Source organism: Rhinoraja longicauda, chromosome 2 (assembly GCF_053455715.1).
Source record: "Rhinoraja longicauda isolate Sanriku21f chromosome 2, sRhiLon1.1, whole genome shotgun sequence".
NCBI lineage: Eukaryota > Metazoa > Chordata > Chondrichthyes > Rajiformes > Arhynchobatidae > Rhinoraja > Rhinoraja longicauda.
This window is the reverse complement of record NC_135954.1, coordinates 116270219-116296985: the sequence shown is the minus strand read 5'-3', so window position 1 is coordinate 116296985 and position 26767 is coordinate 116270219. Positions and strand designations below refer to the sequence as shown.

At 57.2% G+C, this 26767-nt stretch overlaps 1 protein-coding gene across 1 annotated transcript in view; it reads right to left on the bottom strand.

Annotated features, from left to right (window-relative positions):
• Positions 1-25131, bottom strand: part of LOC144607546 (alanine aminotransferase 2-like) — a 47748-nt gene extending 22617 nt beyond the window's left edge. Inside the window, exons 1-3 of the mRNA XM_078424444.1 lie at positions 25000-25131; positions 21162-21345; positions 1585-1674 (exon numbers count right to left, since the gene is read on the bottom strand). Coding sequence (XP_078280570.1) covers positions 1585-1674; positions 21162-21345; positions 25000-25103 — 378 coding nt within the window. The 5' untranslated portion in view covers positions 25104-25131. The remainder of the gene's footprint in view (positions 1-1584; positions 1675-21161; positions 21346-24999) is intronic.
• Between the last annotated feature and the right edge of the window lie 1636 nt (positions 25132-26767).

The following is a 26767-nucleotide window of genomic DNA, read 5'->3' as shown; positions in this document are numbered from 1 at the left end:
TCGGCCCTTCGAGCCAGCACTGCCATTCATTGTGATCATGGCTGATCATCCACAATCAGTAACCCGTGGCTGCCTTCTCCCCATATCCCTTGATTCCGTTAGCCCCTAGAGCTCTATCTAACTCGCTTTTAAATCCATCCAGTGATTTGGCTTCCACTGCCCTCTGTGGCAGAGAATTCCACAAATTCACAACTCTCTGGGTGGAAACGTGTCTTCTCACCTCAGTTTTAAATGGCCTCCCCTTTATTCTAAGACTGTGGCCCCTGGTTCTGGACTCCCCCAACATTGGGATCATTTTTCCTGCATCTAGCTTGTCCAGTCCTTTTATAATTTTATGCAATTTTATAAGATCCCCTCTAATCCTTCTAAACTCCAGTGAATACAAGCCTAGTCTTTCCAACCTTTCCTCATATGACAGTCCTGCCATCCCAGGATCAATCTCGTGAACCTACGCTGCACTGCCTCAATTACAAGGATGTCCTTCCTCAAATTAGGAGACCAAAACTGTACACAATACTCCAGATGTGGTCTCACCAGGGCCCTATACAACTGCAGAATTTACTCCTAAATTAAAATCCTCTTGTTATGAAGGCCAACATGCCATCAGCTTTCTTCACTGCCTGCTGTACCTGCACGCTTTCTTTCAGTGACTGGTGTACAAGGACACCCAGGTCTCGTTGCAGTTCCCCTTTACCTAATCTGACACCATTGAGATAATAATCTGCCTCCTTGTTTTTGCCACCAAAGTGGATAACCTCACATTTATCTACATTATACTAATTCTGCCACGCATCTGCCCACTCACTCAACCTGTCCAGGTCACCCTGCAACCTCCTAACATCCTCTTTCGCAGTTTACACTGCCACCCAGCTTTGTGTCATCCGCAAACTTGCTAGTGTTATTCTAATTCCCTCTTCCAAATCATGAAACAGTTGTAAAATAATAAATATTGTAAACAGCACGAGCCTTGTGGCACTCCACTCGCCACTGCCTGCCATTCTGAAAGGACCCGTTTACTCCTACTCTTTACTTCCTGTCTGCCAACCAATTCTCTATCCATGTCAACACCCTACCCCCAATACCATTTGCTCTAATTTTGGTCACCAATCTCCCTTGTGGTACGTTATCAAAGGCTTTCTGAAAGTCTAGATACACTAGGGGACAGTCACTAGGGGAGCAAGGAAGGAGGGGGGGGGGGGGGGGGAGGGGGTAAGGGGGCAGTCACTATAGGATGTGGGGGGAGGAGGGTGAGGGGGCAGTCAGGACTGGAAGAGAGGGGAGAGACGGGCAGTCAGTACTGGCAGGATGGAGGAACCAAGAAGCAAAGGGTCAGTACTGCACAACCCTCCCTCCCACCCACCCACCTCCACCCGCCCCATGCTTCCCTTCCCCTCTACCCTCAGTCCCCCCTCACCCAATCCCTCCCTCCCTCCCACCTCCCCATCCTTACTCCTCTCCCAGCCAACCCTCCCCTCACAGGTGATGGGCTGGAGAACCCTAACCCTAAACCAACCCTAACCCCTCCCCTATCCCCACTCCCATCCCAGCGCCCACCTCGCCCTCCACCAACCCCTCCCTCCCTACCTGCCGGATGAAGGTGATGGGTTTCTGTCCCATGGCGTGTGCGTCACCAATGTTGGCCCGGATCACCTCACTGAAGGGTTTCCTGGTGCCCTGCCATGGGTGGGGAGAGAGACAGGAGCTCTTCAGCACATTGAACGCCAACACCCCACCCCCTTTCCATCCCCCACTCTCCCACCCTCACCCCACCCATCCCCCCAACTTCACCCCACCCATCCCCCCAACTTCACCCATCCCCCACTCCGCCACCCTCACTCCACCCATCCCCCCACCCTCACCCATCCCCCGCACCCTCACCCAACCCCCGCACCGCCACCCTCACCCCCATCCACCTTCCATCCCCCGCTCCCCCACCCTCACCCCACCCTCACTCAACCCCCGCACCGCCACCCTCACCCCCATCCCCCTTCCATCCCCCGCTCCCCACCCTCACCCCTACCAATCCCCCGCACCCATCCCCCCGACACCCCACCCATCCCCCCACCCTCACCCATCCCCCGCACCGCCACCCTCACCCCATCCACCTTCCGTCCCCCGCTCCCCCACCCTCACCCCCACCAATCCCCTGCTCCCCCACCCTCACCCCCACCCATCCCCCCACCCACACCCATCCCCGACACCCCACCCCCCACCCATCCCCCCACCCTCACCCATCCCCCGCACCGCCACCCTCACCCCATCCACCTTCCGTCCCCCGCTCCCCCACCCTCACCCCACCCATCCCCTGCTCCCCCACCCTCACCCCCACCAATCTCCCTCACCCCACCCTCCCTATGCACCCCCACCGTCGCCCACCCCCCGCACCCTCACCCCTACCCCTACCCTCACCCCCATCCCCACCCATCCCCCACACCCCACCTCACCCATCCTCCACACCCCCACCCTCGCCCATCCCCGACACCCCCACCCACACCCTCACCCTCACCCACCCCCCGCACCCCCACCCTTACCCTCACCCCTACCCTCACCCCTACCCTCACCCCCAACCACACCCATCCCTTGCACCCCCAACCTCGCCCATCCCCGACACCCGCACCCCTACCCCCACCCTCACCCCTACCCTGACCCCCGAACCACACCCATCCCCTGCACCCCCACCCTCGCCCATCCCCGACACCCCCACCCCTACCCCCACCCTCACCCCTACCCTCACCCCCAACCACACCCATCCCCTGCACCCCCACCCTCGCCCTTCCCCGACACCCCCACCCTTGCCCTTCCCCGACACCCCCCACCCTCGCCCATCCCCGACACCCCCACCCTCACCCTCACCCCTACCCTCACCCCCACCCTCACCCTCACCCCCAACCACACCCATCCCTGCACCCCCACCCTCGCCCATCCCCAACACCCCACCCTCGCCCATCCCCAACACCCCCACCCTCGCCCATTCCCTACACCCCCACCCTCGCCCATCCCCAACACCCCCACCTTCGCCCATCCCCGACACCCCCACCCTCGCCCATCCCCGACACCCCACCCCCGTTCTCTCCCATCCCCGGCTCCCCCTCTCATCTCCACGCGGTCACAGGGGGAAGATGCCAAGTGCAAGCAGGACATCACTGGGCATCAGGACCAAAGCCAGGTCCCTGCAGCCATGAGGCAGCCTCGGGGTCTGGCTGCGGTACCACTGTGCTGCACTGCGTTACTCCAGCACACGCGCATCCAGCTGGGTCACACATCTGCACACATGCACTTTTGCCGTGTTTCCTTTTTTGTGGCAATAGACAATAGGTGCAGGAGGAGGCCATTCGGCCTTCGAGCCATTCAATGTGATCATGGCTGATCATTCTCAATCAGTACCCAGTGGCGTGTGGAATGTGGAGTTATGTCTCTGTGTGTTGTCTGAGTCTCTGTGTCCATGGTGCTGTGAGCAGGGCTTGCCTGCTGGCTGCTGCAGAATAACCTGACGAGTCTGGACTCGACTGAACTTGACTCAAGGTGTAGCTAGTTCCCTGCTCACAGAAGCTGCTGCATTATCAGCAAGGCCAAGGTGACCTTGCAAGAGGCAGCGGTGACCCGAGAGGCACTGGTGGTGATAGGGGAGAGGGAGCATGATGAGGAGGGGAGGGTGGGGGGCGGAGTGGATGGGTGGGACGTGGTGGCAGCTGACGGGCGGAGAGTGGATGGGTGGGGAGTGGACGTGTGGGGGGAGGAATGGAGGGCTGGGGAGGGGTGAGGAGTGGAGTGGACGGGTTGGGAAGTGGAGGGGGAGGATGTGGAGCAGGGGGTGGGGGTGGGGAGCAGGGGGTGGTGGTGGGGGTGGCAGTGGAGGATGGGGGTGGGGTGGGGAGCGGGGGGGGAAGAGAGTTCGGGGTGGGGAGTGGAAAGGTGGGGAGTGGAGGGGAGGTAAGGGGAAGGGAACTGAGGGATTGGGAGAGAGGGGAGTGGAGGGGAGGGGAGTGGAGGGAGGGGGTGGAGGGGAAGGGTAGGGAGCTGATGGCAGGGGAAGGGAGCTGAGGAGAGGGGAGGGTGGGGAGGGGAGGGGAGCTGAGGGATGGGGAGGGGAAGGCGGCTGAGGGAAGGAGAGTGGAGCGAGGGGAGGGGAGCTGAGGGAAGGGGAGCTGAGGGGAGGGGAGGAGTGCTGGGGAGGGGAGGGTGGGGAGCTGAGGGGAGGGGAGCTGAGGGGAGGAGAGGGAGCTGAGGGGAGGAGAGGGGAGCTGAGTGGAGGGGAGCTGAGGGGAGGGGTGGGGAGCTGAGTGGAGGGGAGCTGAGTGGAGGGGAGCTGAGGGGAGGGGGTGGGGAGCTGAGTGGAGGGGAGCTGAGTGGAGGGGAGGTGAGGGGAGGGGTGGGGAGGGGCTGCAGGGCCTCTTTCCCGTAGCCAGGGCAAAGATTCGAGGAGGGGCGATGCTCCCCCTCCCCTCCCCCTCCCCTCCCTCAGCAGACAAGCGTCCGACTGTATGTTTCAGGCATTGCAACGCGAACAACAGTCAGTTAGTGTGTGTGTGTGGGGGGGGGGGGTGGGGGATGAGGCACAGTCACAGCAGAGGGTCTGAGAGTGTGTGTGTGTGATGGGTGTGTGTGATGGGTGTGTGTGTGTGATGGGTGTGTGTGATGGGTGTGTGTGTGTGTGTGTGATGGGTGTGTGTGATGGGTGTGTGTGTGTGTGATGGGTGTGTGTGATGGGTGTGTGTGTGTGATGGGTGTGTGTGTGTGATGGGTGTGTGTGTGATGGGTGTGTGTGTGATGGGTGTGTGTGTGATGGGTGTGTGTGATGGGTGTGTGTGTGTATGATGGGTGTGTGTGTGATGGATGTGTGTGTGTGATGGGTGTGTGTGTGATGGGTGTGTATGATGGGTGTGGGTGTGTGTGTGTGTGATGGGTGTGTGTGATGGGTGTGTGTGTGTGATGGGTGTGTGTGTGATGGGTGTGTGTGTGTGATGGGTGTGTGTGTGATGGGTGTGTGTGATGAGTGTGTGTGTGTGATGGGTGTGTGTGTGATGGGTGTGTGTGATGAGAGTGTGTGTGTGTGTGATGGGTGTGTGTGTGTGATGGGTGTGTGTGATGGGTGTGTGTGTGATGGGTGTGTGTGTGTGTGATGGGTGTGTGTGATGGGTGTGTGTGTGTGATGGGTGTGTGATGGGTGTGTGTGTGATGGGTGTGTGTGTGTGATGGGTGTGTGTGATGGGTGTGTGTGTGTATGATGGGGTGTGTGTGTGTGATGGGTGTGTGTGTGTGTGTGATGGGTGTGTGTGTGATGGGTGTGTGTGTGATGGGTGTGTGTGATGGGTGTGGGTGTGTGTGTGTGTGATGGGTGTGTGTGATGGATGTGTGTGTGTGTGATGGTGTGTGTGTGTGATGGGTGTGTGTGTGATGGGTGTGTGTGTGTGATGGGTTGTGTGTGTGATGGGTGTGTGTGATGAGAGTGTGTGTGTGTGATGGGTGTGTGTGTGATGGGTGTGTGTGATGAGAGTGTGTGTGTGTGATGGGGTGTGTGTGTGTGATGGGTGTGTGTGAGGGAGTGTGTGTGATGGGTGTGTGTGTGTGTGATGGGTGTGTGTGATGGGTGTGTGTGTGTGTGTGATGGGCGTGTGTGTGATGGATGTGTGTGTGATGGGTGTGTGTGTGATGGGTGTGTGTGATGGGTGTGTGTGTGTGATGGGTGTGTGTGATGGGTGTGTGTGTGTATGATGGGTGTGTGTGTGATGGGTGTGTGTGTGTGATGGGTGTGTGTGTGATGGGTGTGTGTGATGGGTGTGGGTGTGTGTGTGTGTGATGGTGTGTGTGATGGGTGTGTGTGTGTGTGATGGGTGTGTGAGTGTGATGGGTGTGTGTGTGATGGGTGTGTGTGTGTGATGGGTGTGTGTGTGATGGGTGTGTGTGATGAGAGTGTGTGTGTGTGATGGGTGTGTGTGTGATGGGTGTGTGTGATGAGAGTGTGTGTGTGTGATGGGTGTGTGTGTGTGATGGGTGTGTGTGTGTGATGGGTGTGTGTGATGGGTGTGTGTGTGATGGGTGTGTGTGTGTGTGATGGGTGTGTGTGATGGGTGTGTGTGATGGGTGTGTGTGATGGGTGTGTGTGATGTGTGTGTGTGATGGGTGTGTGTGATGGGTGTGTGTGATGGGTGTGTGTGATGGGTGTGTGTGATGGGTGTGTGTGTGATGGGTGTGTGTGATGGCTGTGTGTGATGGGAGTGTGTGTGAGGGGGTTGTGTGTGTGTGATGGGTGTGTGTCATGGGAGTGTGTGTGTGATGGGAGTGTGTGTGTGAGGGGTGTGTGTGATGGGTGTGTGTGATGGGAGTGTGTGTGTGCTGGGAGTGTGTGATGGGTGTGTGTGATGGGAGTGTGTGTGTGATGTGAGTGTGTGTGAGGGGTGTGTGTGATGGGTGTGTGTGATGGGTGTGTGTGATGGGCGTGTGTGAAGGGAGTGTGTGAGGGGAGTGTGTGAGGGGTGTGTGTGATGGGAGTGTGTGAGGGGAGGGTGTGATGGGTGTGTGTGCGGGGTGTGTGTGTGTGATGGGTGTGTGTGTGTGATGGGTGTGTGTGAGGGGTGTGTGTGGGGGTTGTGTGTGATGGTGTGTGTGTGTGTGATGGGTGTGTGTGTGTGATGGGTGTGTGTGTGTGAGGGGGGCGTGTGTGTGATGGGTGTGTGTGATGGGTGTGTGTGATGGGTGTGTGTGATGGGTGTGTGTATGTGGGGGGTGTGTGTGTGTGATGGGTGTGTGTGTTGGGTGTGTGTGATGGGAGTGTGTGTGATGGGTGTGTGTGTGTGTGATGGGTGTGTGTGATGGGTGTGTGTGATGGGTGTGTGTGATGGGTGTGTGTGTGTGAGGGGTGTGTGTGATGGGTGTGTGTGATGGGTGTGTGTGATGGGTGTGTGTGAGGGGTAGGGTGTGATGGGTGTGTGTGAGGGGTGTGTGTGTGTGATGGGTGTGTGTGAGGGGTGTGTGTGAGGGGTGTGTGTGGTGGGAGTGTGTGTGTGATGGGTGTGTGTGATGGGTGTGTGTGATGGGTGTGTGTGATGGGTGTGTGTGATGGGTGTGTGTGTGTGATGGGTGTGTGTGGGGGGTGTGTGTGATGGTGTGTGTGTGTGTGATGGGTGTGTGTGTGTGATGGGTGTGTGTGTGTGATGGGTGTGTGTGTGAGGGGTGTGTGTGTGTGTGATGGGTGTGTGTGATGAGTGTGTGTGATGGGTGTGGGTGTGTGTGGGTGTGTGTGTGTGTGTGTGATGGGTGTGTGTGATGGGTGTGTGTGTGTGATGGGTGTGTGTGTGTGATGGGTGTGTGTGTGATGGTGTGTGTGTGTGATGGGTGTGTGTGTGACGGGTGTGTGTGATGAGAGTGTGTGTGTGTGATGGGTGTGGGGGTGATGGGTGTGTGTGATGGGTGTGTGTGATGAGAGTGTGTGTGTGTGATGGGTGTGTGTGTGTGATGGGTGTGTGTGATGGGTGTGTGTGTGTGATGGGTGTGGTGTGATGGGTGTGTGTGTGTGATGGGTGTGTGTGTGTGATGGGTGTGTGTGTGTGGTGGGTGTGTGTGATGGGTGTGTGTGATGGGTGTGTGTGGTGGGTGTGTGTGATGGGTGTGTGTGATGGGTGTGTGTGTGTGATGGGTGTGTGTGATGGGTGTGTGTGTGATGGGTGTGTGTGATGGGTGTGTGTGATGGGTGTGTGTGATGGGAGTGTGTGTGTGATGGGTGTGTGTGATGGGTGTGTGTGATGAGTGTGTGTGATGGGTGTGTGTGTGTGAGGGGGTGTGTGTGAGGGGTGTGTGTGGGGTGTGTGTGTGTGTGATGGGTGTGTGTGTGTGATGGGTGTGTGTGATGGGTGTGTGTGATGGGTGTGTGTGATGGGTGTGTGCGATGGGGTGTGTGCGATGGGTGTGTGTGTGTGGGGGATGTGTGTGGGGGGTGTGTGTGAGGGGTGTGTGTGAGGGGTGTGTGTGATGGGAGTGTGTGTGTGTGATGGGAGTGTGTGATGGGTGTGTGTGATGGGAGTGTGTGATTGGTGTGTGTGTGTGATGGGAGTGTGTGTGTGTGGTGTGGTGGGTGTGTGTGTGTGATGGGAGTGTGTAATGGGTGTGTGGGGGGGGGTTGTGTGTGTGTTGGGAGTTTGTGATGGGTGTGTGTGAGGGGTGTGTGTGAGGGGTGTGTGTGTGTGATGGGAGTGTGTAATGGGTGTGTGGGGGGGGGGGTTGTGTGTGTGTTGGGAGTTTGTGAGGGTGTGTGTGAGGGGTGTGTGTGAGGATGTGTGTGATGGGTGTGTGTGGGGGGTGTGTGGGGGGGTGTGTGTGTGTGATGGGGATGGGGTGTGTGTGATGGGTGTGTGTGATGGGTGTGTGTGAGGGGTGTGTGTGGGGGTGCGTGTGATGGTGTGTGTGATGGGTGAGAGTGTGTGATGGGTGTGTGTGTGTGAGGGGTGTGTGTGTGATGGGTGTGTGTGATGGGTGTGTGTGAGGGGTGTGTGTGTGATGGGAGTGTGTGATGGGTGTGTGTGTGTGGGGGGTGTGTGTGAGGGGTGTGTGTGAGGGGTGTGTGTGATGGGAGTGTGTGATGGGTGTGTGTGTGATGGGAGTGTGTGATGGGTGTGTGTGTGAGGGGTGTGTGTGGGGGTGTGTGTGAGGGATGTGTGATGGGTGTGTGTGATGGGTGTGTTGGTGATGGGTGTGTGTGGGGGGGTGTTGTGTGTGTGTTGGGGATGTGTGTGATGGGTGTGTGTGTGAGGGGTGTGTGTGTGTGTGATGGGGTGTGTGTGATGGGTGTGGTGTGATGGGTGTGTGTGATGGGTGTGTGTGTGTGGGGGGTGTGTGTGTGTGATGGGTGTGTGTGATGGGTGTGTGTGATGGGTGTGTGTGATGGGAGTGTGTGTGATGGGTGTGTGTGTGTGTGATGGGTGTGTGTGATGGGTGTGTGTGTGTGTGAGGGGTGTGTGTGATGGGTGTGTGTGATGGGTGTGTGTGGTGGGTGTGTGTGATGGGAGTGTGTGTGTGATGGGAGTGTGTGTGAGGGGTGTGTGTGAGGGGTGTGTGTGATGGGTGTGTGTGATGGGTGTTGTGTGAGGGGAGTGTGTGAGGGGAGTGTGGGAGGGTGTGTGTGATGGGAGTGTGTGAGGGGAGGGTGTGATGGGTGTGTGTGAGGGTGTGTGTGTGTGATGGGTGTGTGTGAGGGTGTGTGTGAGGGGTGTGTGTGATGTGAGTGTGTGTGTGTGTGATGGGTGTGTGTGATGTGTGTGTGTAATGGGTGTGTGTGAGGGGTGTGTGGGGGTGTGTGTGATGGTGTGTGTGTGTGATGGGTGTGTGTGTGTGATGGGTGTCTGATGGGTGTGTGTGTGAGGGGTGTGTGTGTGTGATGGGTGTGTGTGATGGGTGTGTGTGATGAGTGTGTGTGATGGGTGTGTGTGTGAGAGGGGTGTGTGTGAGGGGTGTGTGTGGGGTGTGTGTGTGTGTGATGGGTGTGTGTGTGTGATGGGTGTCTGATGGGTGTGTGTGTGAGGGGTGTGTGTGTGTGATGGGTGTGTGTGATGGGTGTGTGTGATGAGTGTGTGTGATGGGTGTGTGTGATGGGTGTGTGTGTGTGAGGGGTGTGTGTGAGGGGTGTGTGTGGGGTGTGTGTGTGTGATGGGTGTGTGTGTGTGATGGGTGTGTGTGATGGGTGTGTGTGATGGGTGTGTGTGATGGGTGTGTGCGATGGGTGTGTGTGTGGGGGGGTTGTGTGTGGGGGGGTGTGTGTGAGGGGTGTGTGTGAGGGGTGTGTGTGATGGAGTGTGTGATGGTGTGTGTGTGTGTGATGGGAGTGTGTGTGTGTGATGGGTGTGTGTGTGTGATGGGGAGTGTGTGATGGGTGTGTGTGATGGGAGTGTGTGATGGGTGTGTGTGTGTGTGTGATGGGAGTGTGTGTGTGTGATGGGTGTGTGTGTGTGATGGGAGTGTGTGAGGGGTGTGTGTGAGGGGTGTGTGTGAGGGATGTGTGTGATGGGTGTGTGTGATGGGTGTGTGTGTGAGGGGTGTGTGTGGGGGGGGTTGTGTGTGTGATGGGGTGTGTGTGATGGGTGTGTGTGATGGGTGTGTGTGTGTGATGGGGGTGTGTGAGGGGTGTGTGTGGGGGGTGTGTGTGATGGTGTGTGTGTGTGATGGGTGTGTGTGTGTGATGGGTGTGTGTGTGTGATGGGTGTGTGTGTGAGGGGTATGTGTGTGTGATGGGTGTGTGTGATGGGTGTGTGTGAGGGGGTGTGTGTGGTGTGATGGGAGTGTGTGATGGGTGTGTGTGTGTGGGGGGGTGTGAGGGGTGTGTGTGAGGGGTGTGTGTGATGGGTGTGTGTGATGGAGTGTGTGATGGGAGTGTGTGTGTGATGGGAGTGTGTGATGGGTGTGTGGGGGGGTTTGTGTGTGTGATGGGAGTGTGTGAGGGGTGTGTGTGAGGGGTGTGTGTGAGGGATGTGTGTGATGGGTGTGTGTGATGGGTGTGTGTGGGGGGGTTGTGTGCGTGATGGGGATGTGTGTGATGGGGGTGTGTGTGATGGGTGTGTGTGAGGGGTGTGTGTGATGGGGGGTGTGTGTGATGGGGGTGTGTGTGATGGGGGTGTGTGTGATGGGTGTGTGTGAGGGGTGTGTGTGGGGGGTTGTGTGTGTGATGGGGGTGTGTTGTGATGGATGTGTGTGATGGGTGTGTGTGAGGGGTGTGTGTGATAGGTGTCGGTGTGTGTGTGATGGGGTGTGTGTGATGGGGGTGTGTGTGATGGGTGTGTGTGTGATGGGTGTGTGTGATGGGTGTGTGTGGGGGGGTTGTGTGTGTGATGGGGTGTGTGTGATGGGTGTGTGTGTGATGGGTGTGTGTGATGGGTGTGTGTGGGTGGGTTGTGTGTGTGATGGGGGTGTGTGTGATGGGTGTGTGTGTGGGGGGGTTGTGTGTGTGATGGGGGTGTGTGTGGGGGTGTGTGTGTGATGGGTGTGTGTGTGATGGGTGTGTGTGTGTGTGAGTGTGTGTGTGATGGGTGTGTGTGTGATGGGGTGTGTGTGATGGGTGTGTGTGATGGGTGTGTGTGTGATGGGTGTGTGTGTGTGATGGGGGTGTGTGTGATGGGTGTGTGTGTGATGGGTGTGTGTGTGATGGGTGTGTGTGTGATGGGTGTGTGTGTGATGGGTGTGTGTGTGATGGGGGTGTGTGTGATGGGTGTGTGTGTGATGGGTGTGTGTGTGATGGGGGTGTGTGTGATGGGGGTGTGTGTGTGATGGGGGTGTGTGTGTGATGGGTGTGTGTGTGATGGGGGTGTGTGTGATGGGGGTGTGTGTGTGATGGGGGTGTGTGTGATGGGTGTGTGTGTGTGATGGGTGTGTGTGATGGGTGTGTGTGATGGGTGTGTGCGATGGGTGTGTGCGATGGGTGTGTGTGTGTGGGGGATGTGTGTGGGGGGTGTGTGTGAGGGGTGTGTGTGAGGGGTGTGTGTGATGGGAGTGTGTGATGGGTGTGTGTGTGTGATGGGAGTGTGTGTGTGTGATGGGTGTGTGTGTGTGATGGGAGTGTGTGATGGGTGTGTGTGATGGGTGTGTGTGATGGGTGTGTGTGTGTGTGTGTGATGGGAGTGTGTGTGTGTGATGGGTGTGTGTGTGTGATGGGAGTGTGTGATGGGTGTGTGGGGGGGTTGTGTGTGTGATGGGAGTGTGTGAGGGGTGTGGTGTGAGGGGTGTGTGTGAGGGATGTGTGTGATGGGTGTGTGTGATGGGTGTGTGTGAGGGGTGTGTGTGGGGGGGTTGTGTGTGTGATGGGGGGTGTGTGTGATGGGTGTGTGTGATGGGTGTGTGTGTGTGATGGGTGTGTGTGAGGGGTGTGTGTGGGGGTGTGTGTGTGATGGTGTGTGTGTGTGATGGGTGTGTGTGTGTGATGGGTGTGTGTGTGAGGGGTGTGTGTGTGTGATGGGTGTGTGAGATGGGTGTGTGTGAGGGGTGTGTGTGTGTGTGATGGGAGTGTGTGATGGGTGTGTGTGTGTGGGGGGGGGGTGTGAGGGGTGTGTGTGAGGGGTGTGTGTGATGGGTGTGTGTGATGGGAGTGTGTGATGGGAGTGTGTGATGGGTGTGTGGGGGGTTGTGTGTGTGATGGAGTGTGTGAGGGGTGTGTGTGAGGGGTGTGTGTGAGGGGTGTGTGTGAGGGATGTGTGTGATGGGTGTGTGTGATGGGTGTGTGGGGGGTTGTGTGTTGTGATGGGGATGTGTGCGATGGGGTGTGTGTGTGATGGGTGTGTGTGAGGGGTGTGTGTGATGGGGGTGTGTGTGATGGGGGTGTGTGTGATGGGTGTGTGTGAGGGGTGTGTGTGTGTGTGATGGGTGTGTGTGTGGGGGGGGGGGTGTGAGGGGTGTGTGTGAGGGGTGTGTGTGATGGGAGTGTGTGATGGGAGTGTGTGTGTGATGGGAGTGTGTGATGGGTGTGTGGGGGGTTGTGTGTGTGATGGGAGTGTGTGAGGGGTGTGTGTGAGGGGTGTGTGTGAGGGATGTGTGTGATGGGTGTGTGTGATGGGTGTGTGGGGGGGTTGTGTGTGTGATGGGGATGTGTGTGATGGGGGTGTGTGTGATGGGTGTGTGTGAGGGGTGTGTGTGATGGGGTGTGTGTGATGGGGGTGTGTGTGATGGGGGTGTGTGTGATGGGTGTGTGTGTGATGGGTGTGTGTGATGGGTGTGTGTGGGGGGTTGTGTGTGTGATGGGGGTGTGTGTGGGTGGTTGAGTGTGTGATGGGGTGTGTGTGATGGGTGTGTGTGTGGGGGGGTTGTGTGTGTGATGGGGGTGTGTGTGGGGGGGTTGTGTGTGTGATGGGTGTGTGTGTGATGGGTGTGTGTGTGATGGGGGTGTGTGTGATGGGGGTGTGTGTGATGGGTGTGTGTGTGATGGGGTGTGTGTGTGATGGGTGTGTGTGTGATGGGGGTGTGTGTGATGGGGGTGTGTGTGTGATGGGGGTGTGTGTGATGGGGGTGTGTGTGTGATGGGGTGTGTGTGTGATGGGGTGTGTGTGTGATGGGGGTGTGTGTGTGATGGGGGTGTGTGTGTGATGGGGGTGTGTGTGTGATTGGGGGTGTGTGTGATGGGGGTGTGTGTGTGATGGGGGGTGTGTGTGTGATGGGGGTGAGTGTGTGATGGGGTGTGTGTGTGATGGGGGTGTGTGTGATGGGGGTGTGTGTGTGATGGGGGTGTGTGTGTGATGGGGGTGTGTGTGATGGGGGTGTGTGTGTGATGGGGGTGTGTGTGTGATGGGGGTGTGTGTGATGGGGGTGTGTGTGTGATGGGGGTGTGTGTGTGATGGGGGTGTGTGTGATGGGTGTGTGTGTGTGATGGGGGGTGTGTGTGATGGGGGTGTGTGTGATGGGGGTGTGTGTGTGATGGGGGTGTGTGTGATGGGGGGTGTGTGTGTGATGGGGGTGTGTGTGTGATGGGGTGTGTGTGTGTGATGGGGGTGTGTGTGTGATGGGAGGTGCGGAGGGAGCTTCACTCTGTGGCCCCGGGACCGTGTGCACTGTGGCCCCGAGACCGTGTGCACTGTGGCCCCGGGACCGTGTGCACTGTGGCCCCGGGACCGTGTGCACTGTGGCCCCGGGACCGTGTGCACTGTTGGCCCCCGGACCGTGTGCACTGTGGCCCCGGGACCGTGTGCACTGTGGCCCCGGGACCGTGTGCACTGTGGCCCCCGGACCGTGGTGCACTGTGGCCCCGGGACCGTGTGCACTGTGGCCCCGGGACCGTGTGCACTGTGGCCCCGGGACCGTGTGCACTGTGGCCCCGGGACCGTGTGCACTGTGGCCCCGGGACCGTGTGCACTGTGGCCCCCGGGACCGTGTGCACTGTGGCCCCCGGACCGTGTGCACTGTGGCCCCGGGACCGTGTGCACTGTGGCCCCGGGACCGTGTGCACTGTGGCCCCCGGACCGTGTGCACTGTGGCCCCCCGGACCGTGTGCACTGTGGCCCCGGGACCGTGTGCACTGTGGCCCCGGGACCGTGTGCACTGTGGCCCCGGGACCGTGTGCACTGTGGCCCCGGGACCGTGTGCACTGTGGCCCCGGGACCGTGTGCACTGTGGCCCCGGGACCGTGTGCACTGTGGCCCCGGACCGTGTGCACTGTGGCCCCGGGACCGTGTGCACTGTGGCCCCGGGGACCGTGTGCACTGTGGCCCCGGGACCGTGTGCACTGTGGCCCCCGGACCGTGTGCACTGTGGCCCCCGGACCGTGTGCACTGTGGCAGCTGTCTGGGAACAGGCGATGGTGCCAGAATCTCTGGCCTCTACTCTGAGCCGTGCTGTGGTTGGCTGTGAGCCAGCTCACCGCAGCAGTGCGCTGGAGAATCTCAGCACAGCTGGTTCTCCCACTGACTCAGTTGTGGGACCAGGGAGAGGCTGTTGGGCCATGGGGAGAGGCAGGGCAGGAAGCCGTGCACTAGGCTGCCTATCCGCACACACTCCACTGTCAACTCACCCACAACGTCTTTCAAACTCACAAGCATTGAGTAAGACAGACACAAAACCTGGAGTAACTCAGCGGGACAAGCATCTCTAGAGAGAAGGAACAGGTGAACTTTCGGTACGAGACCCTTTTTCTGAAGAAGAGGAGTTAGATAGAAACATAGAAAATAGTTGCACGAGGAGGCCTTTCGGCCGTTTTTCCTGCATCTAGCTTGTCCAGTCCTTTTATAATTTTATATCATCATATCGTATATATACAGCCGGAAACAGGCCTTTTCGGCCCTCCAATTCCGTGCCGCCCAGCGATCTCCGTACATTAACACTATCCTACACCCACTATTTCTTTTTAACATTTACCCAGCCAATTAACCTACATACCTGTACGTCTTTGGAGTGTGGGAGGAAACCGAAGATCTCGGAGAAAACCCACGCAGGTCACGGGGAGAACGTACAAACTCCTTACAGTGCAGCACCCGTAGTCAGGATCGAACCTGAGTCTCCGGCGCTGCATTCGCTGTAAAGCAGCAACTCTACCGCTGCGCTACCGTACCGTTTCTATAAGATCCCCTCTCATCCTTCTAAACTCCAGTGAATACAAGCCTAGTCTTTTCAATCTTTCCTCATATTTCAGTCCCGCCATCCCATGGATCAATCTCGCTGCACTGCCTCAATTACAAGGATGTCCTTCCTCAAATTAGAAGACCAAAACTGTACACAATACTCCAGATGTGGTCTTACCAGGGCCCTATAAAACCAGAAGAACCTCTTTACTCCTATACTGAAATCCTCTTGTTATGAAGGCCAACATTCCATTAGCTTTCTTCACTGCCTGCTGTACCTGCACGCCAACTTTCAGTGACTGGTGTACAAGGACACCCAGGTCTCGCTGCACCTCCCCTTTACCTAACCTAACACCATTGAGATAATAATCTGCCTCCTTGTTTCTGCCGCCAAAGTGGGTAACCTCACATTTATCTATATTATACTGCATCTGCCACGCATCTGCCCACTCACTCAACCTGTCCAGGTCACCCTGCAACCTCCTAACATCCTCTTCACAGTTCACACTGCCACCCAGCTTTGTGTCATCTGCAAACTTGCTAGTGTTACTTCTAATTCCCTCTTCCAAATCATTAATATATCTGGTAAACAGTTGCGGCCCCAACACCGATCCTTGCGGCACTCCACTCGCCACTGCCTGCCATTCTGAAAATGACCCGTTTACTCCTCCTCTTTGCTTCCTGTCTGCGAACCAATTTTCTATCCATGTCAACACCCTACCCCCAATACCATGTGCTCTAATTTTAGTCGCCAATCTCCCGTGTGGGACCTTATCAAAGGCTTTCTGAAAGTCTAGATACACTACATCCACTGGCTCCCCTTCATCCATTTTACTTGTCACATCCTCAAAAAATTCCAGAAGATTAGTCAAGCATGATTTCCCTTTCATAAATCCATGTTGACTTGGCCTTATCCTTTTACTGCTATCCAAATGCACCGTTATTACCTCTTTAATAATTGACTCCAGCATCTTTCCCACCACCTGGCTTAGTGACAGAAGGCAGAGGGTGATGGTAGAAGGTTGCTTCTGTGTCTGGAGGCCGGTGTCCAGTGAGGTGCCGCAGGGATCGGTGTTGGATCCCTTACTGTTTGTAATCTACATTAATGATCTGGATGTCAACGTACAGGGCATGATCAGCAAGTTTGCAGATGACACAAAGTTAGGGGGGGGTGGTGAATAGCGAGGAAGGGATCTGCAAGCTGCAGGAAGATATAGATGAGATGGTCAGATGGGCGGAGCAGTGGCAGATGGAATTTAATCCTGAAAAGTGCGAGGTGATGCACTTTGGCAGGAATAACTTGGAGAGGGAGTACACCATGAATGGAAGGACCCTAGGGAAGACAGGGGTACAGAGGGACCTTGGAGTACAGGTACACAAGTCCTTGAAGGCAGCAGGACAGGTGGACAGGGTGGTCAAAAAGGCATATGGGTTACTGGCCTTCATTAGCCGGGGCTAGGGGGGTAATGATGGAATTGTACAGAACACTGGTGAGGCCACAGCTGGAGTATTGTGTACAGTTCTGGTCACCACATTATAGAAAGGATGTGATAGCTTTGGAGAGGGTGCAGAGGAGATTCACCAGGATGCTGCCAGGGATGAAGGGCCTCGGCTATGACGAGAGACTGAGCATACTGGGGTTGTTTTCCCTGGAGCAGAGAAGGCTGAGAGGGGACATGATCGAGGTGTACAAGATCATGAGGGGCATAGATAAGGTAGATGGCGGGGAACTTCTTCCACTGGTGGAAGGTTCAACAATGAGGGGACATAGATACAGGGTAAGGGGAGGGAGGTTTCGGGGGGATGTGAGAAAGAACTTTTTCACCCAGAGGGTGGTTGGAGTCTGGAACTCACTGCCTGGGGTGGTGGTGGAGGCGGGAACACTCACAACATTTAAGAGGCATTTGGATGGGCACTTGAAATGCTACAACATTCAGGGCTACGGTCCAAATGCGGGAAAATGGGATTAAAATTAGACTGTGTTTGGTAACGGGCGGCACGGACACGATGGGCCGAAGGGCCTCTTTCTGCGCTGTAGGACTCTATGACCACCGAAGTCACTCCACAATTTGCTCCAGATTTTTGTGACTATCTTTGGTTTAAACCAGCATCTGCAGTTCCTTCCTCTACAGCATTGAGTAAGAGTTATTATTATATAGTCAGGAAATCATGTTGCAACTGTTTACAACTTTGGAGTATCGCGTGCAGTTCTGGTCACCCATTGCAGTAACGATAAGAGTATATAGAGTAATACAGTATGAGTTCCACCATCACCCTCTGCTTCCTTCCATGGAGCCGATTTGCTGTCCATTCAACTATCTCTCCTTGGATCTCATGTGATCTAACCATCCAGAGCAGCCTCCCATGCGGAATCTTGTCGAATGCCTGACTGAAGTCCTTACTGAAGATATGGAGGCTGTGTAGAGGCTTTGGGTGCAGTGGAGGTTTCCCAGAATGGTGCCTGGATTAGAGGGTATTAGGAATAAAGAGACTCAGATTGTTTTCTCTGGCACACTGGGTTTGAGGGGTGACCTGATAGAAGTGTAGATAGAGCTTCGGCCCAACTCGCCCACACCGGCCAACATGTCCCAGCTACACTAGTCCCACTTGCCTGCCTATGGTCCATATCCCACCAAAGCTGTCCCATCCATGTACCTGTCTAACTGTTTCTTAAACGATGGGATAGTCCCAGTCTCAACTACCTCTTCTGGCAGCTTATTCCATACACCCATCACCATTTGTGTGAAAACGTTACCCCTCGGATACCTATTACATTTTTCCACTTCACCTTGAACCTATGTCCTCTGGTCCTCGATTCCCTTACTCTGGACTCTGTGCATCTACCCAATCTATTCCTCTCATTATTTTGTATACCTCTCTAAGATCTCCCCTCGTCCTCCTACGCTCCATGGAATAGAGACCCAGCCTACTCAACCTCTCCCTAAAGCTCACACCCTCTAGTCCTGGCAACATCCTCGTAAATCTTTTCTGAAACCTTTCAAGCTTGACAATATCTTTCCAATAACATGATGTCCAGAACTGAATATAATATTCTAAATGCGGTCTCACCAACGTCTTACAGAACTGCAACATGACCTCCCAATTTCTAAATACTCTGACTGATGAAGGCCAAAGTGCTAAAAGCCTTTTTGACCACCTTATCTACCTGCGACTCGATCGTCAAGGAACTATGCACCTGTACTCCGAGATCCCTCTGCTCTACAACACTACCCAGAGGCCTACCATTTACTGTGTAGGTCCTGCCCTTGTTCGACGTCCCAAAATACAACACCTCACACTTCTCTGTATTAAATTCCATCAACCATTCCTCCGCCCACCTGGCCAATCGATCCAGATCCTGCTGCAATCTTTCACAACCATCTGCACTATCTGCAAAACCACTAACCTTTGTAATCATCAGCTAACTGGCTAATCTTGCCCTGTATGTTCTCATCCAAATCGTTAATGTAGATGACAAACAGTAACGGGTCCAGCACTGAACCCTGAGGCACACCACTAGTCACAGGCCTCCAGTCCGAGAAGCAACCTTCCACGATCACCCTCTGCTTCCTTCCATGGAGCTGATTTGCTGTCCATTCAGCTATCTCTCCTTGGATCTCATGCGATCTAACCTTCCAGAGCAGCCTACCATGCGGAACCTTGTCAAACGCCTTACTGTTTACTGTTTATCCAAATGCACCATTATTACCTCTTTAATAATTGACTCCAGCATCTTTCCCACCACCGAAGTCACTCCAGAGTTTACTCCAGATTTACTGAAGATATGGAGGCTGTGTAGAGGCTTTGGAGAGGAGCAGTGGAGGTTTCCCAGAATGCTGCCTGGATTAGAGGGTATTAGGATTAAAGAGACTCGAATTGTTTTCTCTGGCACACTGGGTTTGAGGGGTGACCTGATAGAAGTGTAGATAGAAGTTATTAGAGGCACAGGCGTGGTCAACTGTCCACAATCTGCCCACAAGAGCCACTCTGCACAAGATTGTGGAGGTGGGACGTTCAACTCAGCAGATAGTGAAAGGGTGCATCTCACCAGATGTGGGCATTGAGGCGAGACACATTCTGACAACTGAGAGAAACATGGAAACATGGAAAATAGGTGCAGGAGGAGGCCATTCGGCCCTTTGAACCAGCACTGCCATTCATTGTGATCATGGCTGATCATCCACAATCAGTAACCCGTGCCTGCCTTCTCCCCATATCCTTTGATTCCACTAGCCCCTCGAGCTCTATCTAACTCTCTTTTAAATTCATCCAGTGATTTGGCCTCCACTGCCCTCTGTGGCAGAGAATTCCACAAATTCACAACTCTCTGGGTGAAAGGAGTTTTTCCTCATCTGTTTTAAATGGCCTCCCCTTTATTCTTAGACTGTGGCCCCTGGTTCTGGACTCCCCCAACATTGGGAACATTTTTCCTGCATCTAGCTTGTCCAGACCTTTTACAATTTTATACGTTTCTATAAGATCCCCTCTCATTCTTCTAAATTCCAGTGAATACAAACCCAGTCTGTCCAATCTTTCCTAATATGACAGTCCCGCCATCTTTGGGATTATCCTCGTGAACGTTCGCTGCACTGCCTCAATTACAAGGATGTCCTTCCTCAAATTAGGAGACCAAAACTGTACACAATACTCCAGATGTGGTCTCACCAGGGCCCTGGACAACTGCAGAAGGACCTCTTTACTCCAATACTCAAATCCTCTCGTTATGAAGGCCAGTGACTGGTGTACAAGGACACCCAGGTATTGTTGCACTTCCCTTTTTCCTAATCTGACACCATTGAGATAATAATTTGCCTCCTTGTTCTTGCCGCCAAAGTGGATAACCTCACATTTATGTACATTATACTGCATCTGCCATGCATCTGCCCACTCACTCAACCTGTCCAAGTCACCCTGCAACCTCCTAACATCCTCTTCGCAGTTCACACTGCCACCCAGCTTTGTGTCATCTGCAAGTTTGCTAATGTTACTTTTAATTCCATCATCCAAATCATTAATATATATTGTAAATAGTTGTGACCCCAGCACCGAGCCTTGCGGCACTCCACTCGCCACTGCCTGCCATTCTGATAGGGACCCGTTTACTCCTACTCTTTGCTTCCTGTCTGCCAACCAATTCTCTGTCCATGTCACTACCCTGCCCCCAATACCATGTGCTCTAATTTTCCCACTAATTTCCTGTGCGGGACCTTATCAAAGGCTTTCTGAAAGTCTAGATACACTACATCCACTGGCTCTCCTTCATCCATTTTGCATGTCACGTCCTCAAAAAATTCCAGAAGATTAGTCAAGCAGGATTTCCCTTTCATAAATCCATGCTGAATTGGACCAATCGCTTTACTGCTATCCAAATGCACCGTTATTACCTCTTTTATAATTGACTCCAGCATCTTCCCCACCACTGATGTCAGGCTAACTGGTCTGTAATTCCCCGTTTTCTCTCTCGCTCCTTTCTTGAAAAGTGGGATAACATTAGCTATCGTCCAATCCACAGGAACTGATCCTGAATCTATTGAACACTGGAAAATGATCACCAATGCGTCCACAATTTCTAGATTTCTAGATAAATACATTTAGTGATCATTTCTAAATCCCTGTGAGAGACACAGTGGGGAGCGGTGAGCAGTGTTGAACCACTGTTGGCTGGGTGACCAGTGCTGTACATACTACTCCAAGTGTGGTCTCACCAACAACTTGTACGGCTGCCTCATGATGTCACAACTGTAATACTCAGTACCCTTCCCAATGAAGGAAAGCATGCCAAACGCCTTCTTCACTACCCTGTCCACCTGACCCACTAAGGATAGGAAGTGTAAGAAAAAAACTGCAGGTGCTGGTTTAAATCGAAGGTGGACATAAAATGCTGGAGTAACTCAGTGGGTCAGGCAGCATCTCTGGATGGAGGAGGGAGGTGTGTGGGAGGGAGGTGTGTGGGAGGGGGGAGTGTGGGAGGGGGGAGTGAGAGGAGGGGGAGTGGGATGGGGGGAGTGGGAGAGGGTGAGTGGGAGGGGGGGAGTGGGAGTGGGGAGTGGGAGAGTGGGAGTGGGGGAGTGGGAGGGGGGAGTGGGAGGGGGGAGTGGGAGAGTGGGAGGGGGGGAGTGGGAGGGGGGGAAGCGGAGGACCAACCTGTTGCAGCTCTTTCTCGATGGCCCCGGCTCGGAGCACAATCGTCCCCCTGACTGCATACTCCACCTTCTTCACCTGCTGGTTCATGGAGTCGAGGGTCAGCACCTTCTCCCGGTAGCCGGCCGGGCCATTCGTCCTATCCGCCGACATGTTGTCCACTCGCCGGCTCTCTTCCCCAGCAGCCCTGTGGGAGAGCAGCCCTGGGGTGAGGGGGGATCGCAGGGCGCGCCATAGTGGCGGCGCAGCGCGGGCCAGCACACGCATGGCCCGTGCACAGCACACACACACACACACACACCCGCACACACACACCCACTCACTCACCCGCACACACACACTCACCGCGACTACACACACACCCACCCGCACACACACACACACCCACTCACTCACCCGCACACACACACACACACACTCACTCACCCGCACACACACACACACACACTCACTCACTCACTCACTCACCCGCACACACACACACACCGCGACTACACACACACCCACACAGCACACACACACACACTCACTCACCCGCACACACACACTCACCGCGACTACACACACACCCACACAGCACACACACACACACTCACTCACCCGCACACACACACTCACCGCGACTACACACACACCCACACAGCACACACACACACCCACCACAACTACACATGCACTGGACAGCCCCGCTCACCGCCGACTAACTCTTACCACATCTGGACCTTGAACCCGGACCAGCACAGGGGAGCCAGGGAGAGGGAGGGAGGAACAGAGGGAGGGAGAGATAGAGAGGGAGAGAGAGAGGGGGGGAAGAGAGAGAGGGGGGTGGGGGAGAGAGGGGGAGAGGGGAGGGGGAGGGAGGGAGGGAGGGGTAGAGAGGGAGGGAGGGGGAGGGAAGGGGAGGGAGAGGGAGGGAGGGGGAGAGAGGGAACGAGGGGGAGAGAGGGAACGAGGGGGAGAGAGGGAAGGAGGGGGAGAGAGGGAAGGAGGGGGAGAGAGGGAAGGAGGGGGAGGGGGATGGAGGGGGGATGGGGAGGGGGATGGAGGGGGGGATGGGGAGGGGGATGGAGGGGGGATGGGGAGGGAGGGAGGGGGAGGGTTTGGGGAGGGGGGAGTGAGGGGAGGGCGGGGGGAGGGGAATGGGGAGGGGGGGAGGGAGGGAGAGGGACAGGGGAGGGAAGGAGGGGGGCGGGGGGAGGGAGGGAGAGGGGGAAGGAGGGGGGATGGAGGGAAGGGGAGAGGGGGAGAGAGGGAGGGAGGGAGAGAGGGAGGGGGGTGAGAGGGAGAGAGGGGGAGAGAGGGGAGAGAGGGAGGGAGAGGGAGGGGAGGGAGAGGGAGGAGAGGGAGGGGAGGGAGAGGGAGGGAGGAGAGGGAGGGGAGGGAGAGGGAGGGAGAGGGAGGGAGGGGAGAGAGGGAGGGAGGGAGCGAGAGGGAGGGAGGGGATGGGGAGGGAGAGAGGGAGGTGGAGAGGGAGGTGGAGAGGGAGGGAGAGGGTTTGGGGAGGGGGAGGGGGCGGGGGGAGGGGAGGGAGGTGGAGGGGGGAAGGGGAGGGGTGAGGGAGGTAGGGGGGAGGGGGGGAGGCGTGGAGGGGGAAGGGCAGGGGGGAGGTGGAGGGGGGATGGAAGGGAGGGGGGAGGGAAGGAGAGGGGGAGGGAGGGAGGGGGTGGGAAGGAAGATGGGAGGAGGGAGGGAGGGGGGAGAGAGGGAGGGAGGGGGGAGAGAGAGAGGGGGGAGAGAGGGAGGGAGGGGGGAGGGAGGGGGGGGGAGAGAGGGAGGGAGGGGGGGGAGAGGGAGGGAGGGGGGGGGGAGAGGGAGGGAGGGGGGGGGGAGAGAGGGAGGGAGGGGGGGGGGAGAGAGGGAGGGAGAGGGAGAGAGGGAGGGGGAAGAGAGGGAGGGAGGGAGGGAGGGAGGGGAAGAGTGGGAGGGAGGGGGGAGAGAGGGAGGGGGGAGGGTTTGGGGAGGGGGGAAGGGGAAGGGGAAGGGGAAGGGGAGGGAGGTAGGGGGGAGGGGGAGGGGGGAGGGGGAGGGGGGAGGGGGAGGGGGGAAGGGGAGGGAGCTATGGGGTAGGGGGAGGGAGGTAGGGGGGAGGGATGGGAGGCGTGGAGGGGGAAGGGGAGTTGGGGGAGGGGGGAGGGTGAGGGGGAGGGAAGGAGGGGGGAGGGAAGGAGGGAGGGGAGGGAAGGAAGATGGGGGGAGGGAAGGAAGATAGGGGGGAGAGAGGGAGGGGGAGAGAGGGAGGGAGTGGGAGAGAGGGAGGGGGGAGAGAGGGAGGGAGTGGGAGAGAGGGAGGGAGGGGTAGGGATGGAGGGATAGGGAGGGAGGGAGGGGAGAGACGGAGGGTGATAGACATAGGGATGGGTAGGGGTGGAGGGAGGGAGGGGGGAGGGACGGAGGGGATGGGAGGAAGGGAGGGGGTGGGAGGAAGGGAGGGGGAGAGTGGGAGGGAGGGAGGGGAGAGTGGGAGGAAGGGGGAGAGGGAGGGGGAGAGGGAGGGGGAGGCGGTGATGGTTGGTGGGTTAGGGGTGGGTGAGAGAAAGGAATGTGTCTGTGGGTGTGTGTGTGTGTGGGGGTGTGTGTGTGGGTGGGTGTGTGTGTGTGTGTGGGTGTGTGTGTGTGGGTGTGTGTGTGTGTGTGTGTGTGTGTGTGTGTGTGTGTGTGGGTGTGTGTGTGGGTGTGTGTGTGTGTGTGGGTGTGTGTGTGTGTGTGGGGTGCGGGTGTGTGTGTGTGGGTGTGTGTGTGTGTGTGGGGGGGGGGGTGTGTGGGTGTGTGTGTGTGTGGGGGTGTGTAGGGGTGGGGGTGTGTGTGGGGGGGGGCTGTGGGAGTGTGTGTGTGGGTGTGTGTGTGTGTGTGTGTGGGGATGGGGGTGTGTGTGTGTGGGGATGGGGGTGTGTGTGGGGGGGGGGGGTGTGTGGGGGTATGTGTGGGGGGTGTGTGGGGCACCGAGAAGGGAAATACAGAGGTGACCCATCTCGGATTAGTCACAGTGACTCGCTGGAATTTCTCGGCTTGGAACTGTCCGATCGAGAGAGAGAGAGAGAGAGGGGGGGGGGGGGGGGGGGGTGGTCGGGGAGTGAGGGGGGGGGGTGGTCGGGGAGTGAGGGGGTGGGGTGGTGGGGGAGTGAGGGGGAGGGGGGGTCGGGGAGTGAGGGGGTCGGGGAATGAAGGGGGTGCGGTCGGGGAGTGGGGGGGGGTGGTCGGGGAGTGAGGGGGAGGGGGGGTCGGGGAGTGAGGGGGAGGGGGGGTCGGGGAGTGAGGGAGGTGCGGTCGGGGAGTGGGGGGGGTTCGGGGAAGGGAGTGGGGGGGATCGGGGAGTGAGGGGGGGTCGGGGAGTGAGGGGGGTCGGGGAATGAAGGGGGTGCGGTCGGGGAGTGGGGGGGGTCGGGGAAGGGAGTGGGGGAGGGTCGGGGAGTGAGGGGGGGTCGGGGAGTGGGGGGGGTCGGGGAAGGGAGTGCGGGGGGTCGGGGAGTGAGGGGGGTGCGGTCGGGGAGTGAGGGGGCAGAGAGGGGAGTGAGGGGCGGTCGGGGTAGGGAGGGGGGGTCGGGGAGTGAGGGGGCAGAGAGGGGAGTGAGGGGCGGGTTGGGGAGTGAGGGGGGGTCGGGGAGTGAGGGGGCAGAGAGGGGAGTGAGGGGCGGTCGGGGTAGGGAGGGGGGTCGGGGAGTGAGGGGGCAGAGAGGGGAGCGGAGGGAGTGAGTTACGGAGAGAGAGGGAGGGAAGGAGACAGAGGGAGCGAGTGACGAGGAGAGAGAGAGGGGGGAGTGAGTGTGGGGGAGAGGAAGGGGGTGGGGTGGGGGCACTGGCCGGTCTGCGGGAGGGGGCACGGCCGACAGTGAGGGGCTCCTACCTCGGCAACACCCGAAGCCAACACCGACTCCACGTCCCAACCGCTGTCGAGGCGCTGCCTTTGGCCCGGAGCCAACTTCTTGCAATTGGCTCATGAACACCCATCTCATCCCAGCCCGGCGGGATAGGAAGTTGGACAGAGCAGAGAGAAACAGTGCGGGTACAGGGGAGGAGAAGGGAGGGTTGGGGAGAGGGAAGGGAAGGGGAGGGGAGGGGGAGAGACGGAAGGGCGGGAGGGGGGGAGAGGGAATGGAGGGGGGAGAGGAATGGGAGAGGGAGGGAAGGGGGGGGTGGGTGGGAGAGGGAAGTGGTGGGGGGAGAGAGAGAAGGGGAGAGAGAGAGAAGGGGAGAGAGTGGGAAGGGTGGGGGAGAGAGTGGGAAGGGTGGGGGAGAGAGTGGGAAGGGTGGGGGAGAGAGTGGGAAAGGGGAGAGAGGGGTGGTGTCAGAAGGGTGAGGGAAAGGTGGGGGGAGAGGGAAGGGTGGCGGGAGAGAGGGTAGGGTTGGGTGGAGAGAAAGAGGGTTGGTGGGGGAGGGAAGGAAAGTTGGGGCAGAGAGGGTATGGTGGGGGCAGAGAGGGTATGGTGGGGGGAGAGAGAGGGAAGGGTGGGGGAGAGAGAGATGGAAGTGTGGGGGGAGAGGGAAGGTGGGGAGAAAAGTGAGGGAATGGTGGGGGGAGAGGCAGAAAGGTGGGGGGGAAGTGAGGTAAGGTTGGGGGAGACAGAGAGGGAAAGGGGAGGGGGAGGTGGAAGGGAAGGGTGGGGGAGAGTATGATGTGGGAGGGGAGAGGGGAAGGGTGGGCGGGGCGGCTTTTGGGAGATAGAGTGGGGAGAATGAAGGGTGCTGAGATATGGTGGAGGAGAGGGAATGGGTATAGAGAGAGAGACGCGTACGTAGCGGAGAAAAGGGTTGGGTGAGAGGTTGGGGACAAAGTTGTGGAGAAAGAAGGGTGGGTGGGGGTAGACAGAGTGAGGGGGCAGAGATAGTGGATAAAGGGGGAGGAAGAGGGTGCTGAGAGGAGTGGAGGAGAGGCGGGGAGGAGGAGGAGAGGGGAGGGGGAGGAGAGGGTGCTGAGAGGAGTGGGGGAGAGGGGAGGGGGGAGGGGGAGGAAGAGGGTGCTGAGAGGAGTGGGGGAGAGGGGAGGGGGGAGGGGGAGGAAGAGGGTGCTGAGAGGAGTGGAGGAGAGGCGGGGAGGAGAGGGTGCTGCATCAATGCAGGAGTGGTTTGGACTGAAGAAGGGTCTCGACCCGAAACATCACCAATTCCTTCTCTCCTGAGATGCAGCCTGACCCGCTGGGTTACTACAGCATTTTGTGTCTACCTTCGAGTTAAACCAGCATCTGCAGTTTTTTTCCTAAATATCTTTCCTATAACAGGGTGACGAAAACTGAAAACAATACTCTAAATGTCGTCTCTTCATTCAGCACCTTGCACAACTGTAAATTAACATACCAACTCCTGTACTCGTGACATACCAAAACCGTGCCAGATGAAGGCTATTGTGTTGAATGCCTCTTGACCACCCTATTTACCTGTGATGCCACTGTCAAGGAGCTGTGCACCTGTTCCCCGAGATCCCTCTGCTCCACAACACTTCCAAGAGCCCTGCATTCACTGTGTAAGTGCAGGTGCTGCCATGGTTAGACCTCCCCAAATGCAACACCTCACATTTTTCTCTATTATAATCCATATATCTATATTATATTCCACAGCCCACCTGTCCAACTGATCAAGATCCTGCTGTAAAGTTTCATACCATTTTCGCTATCTGC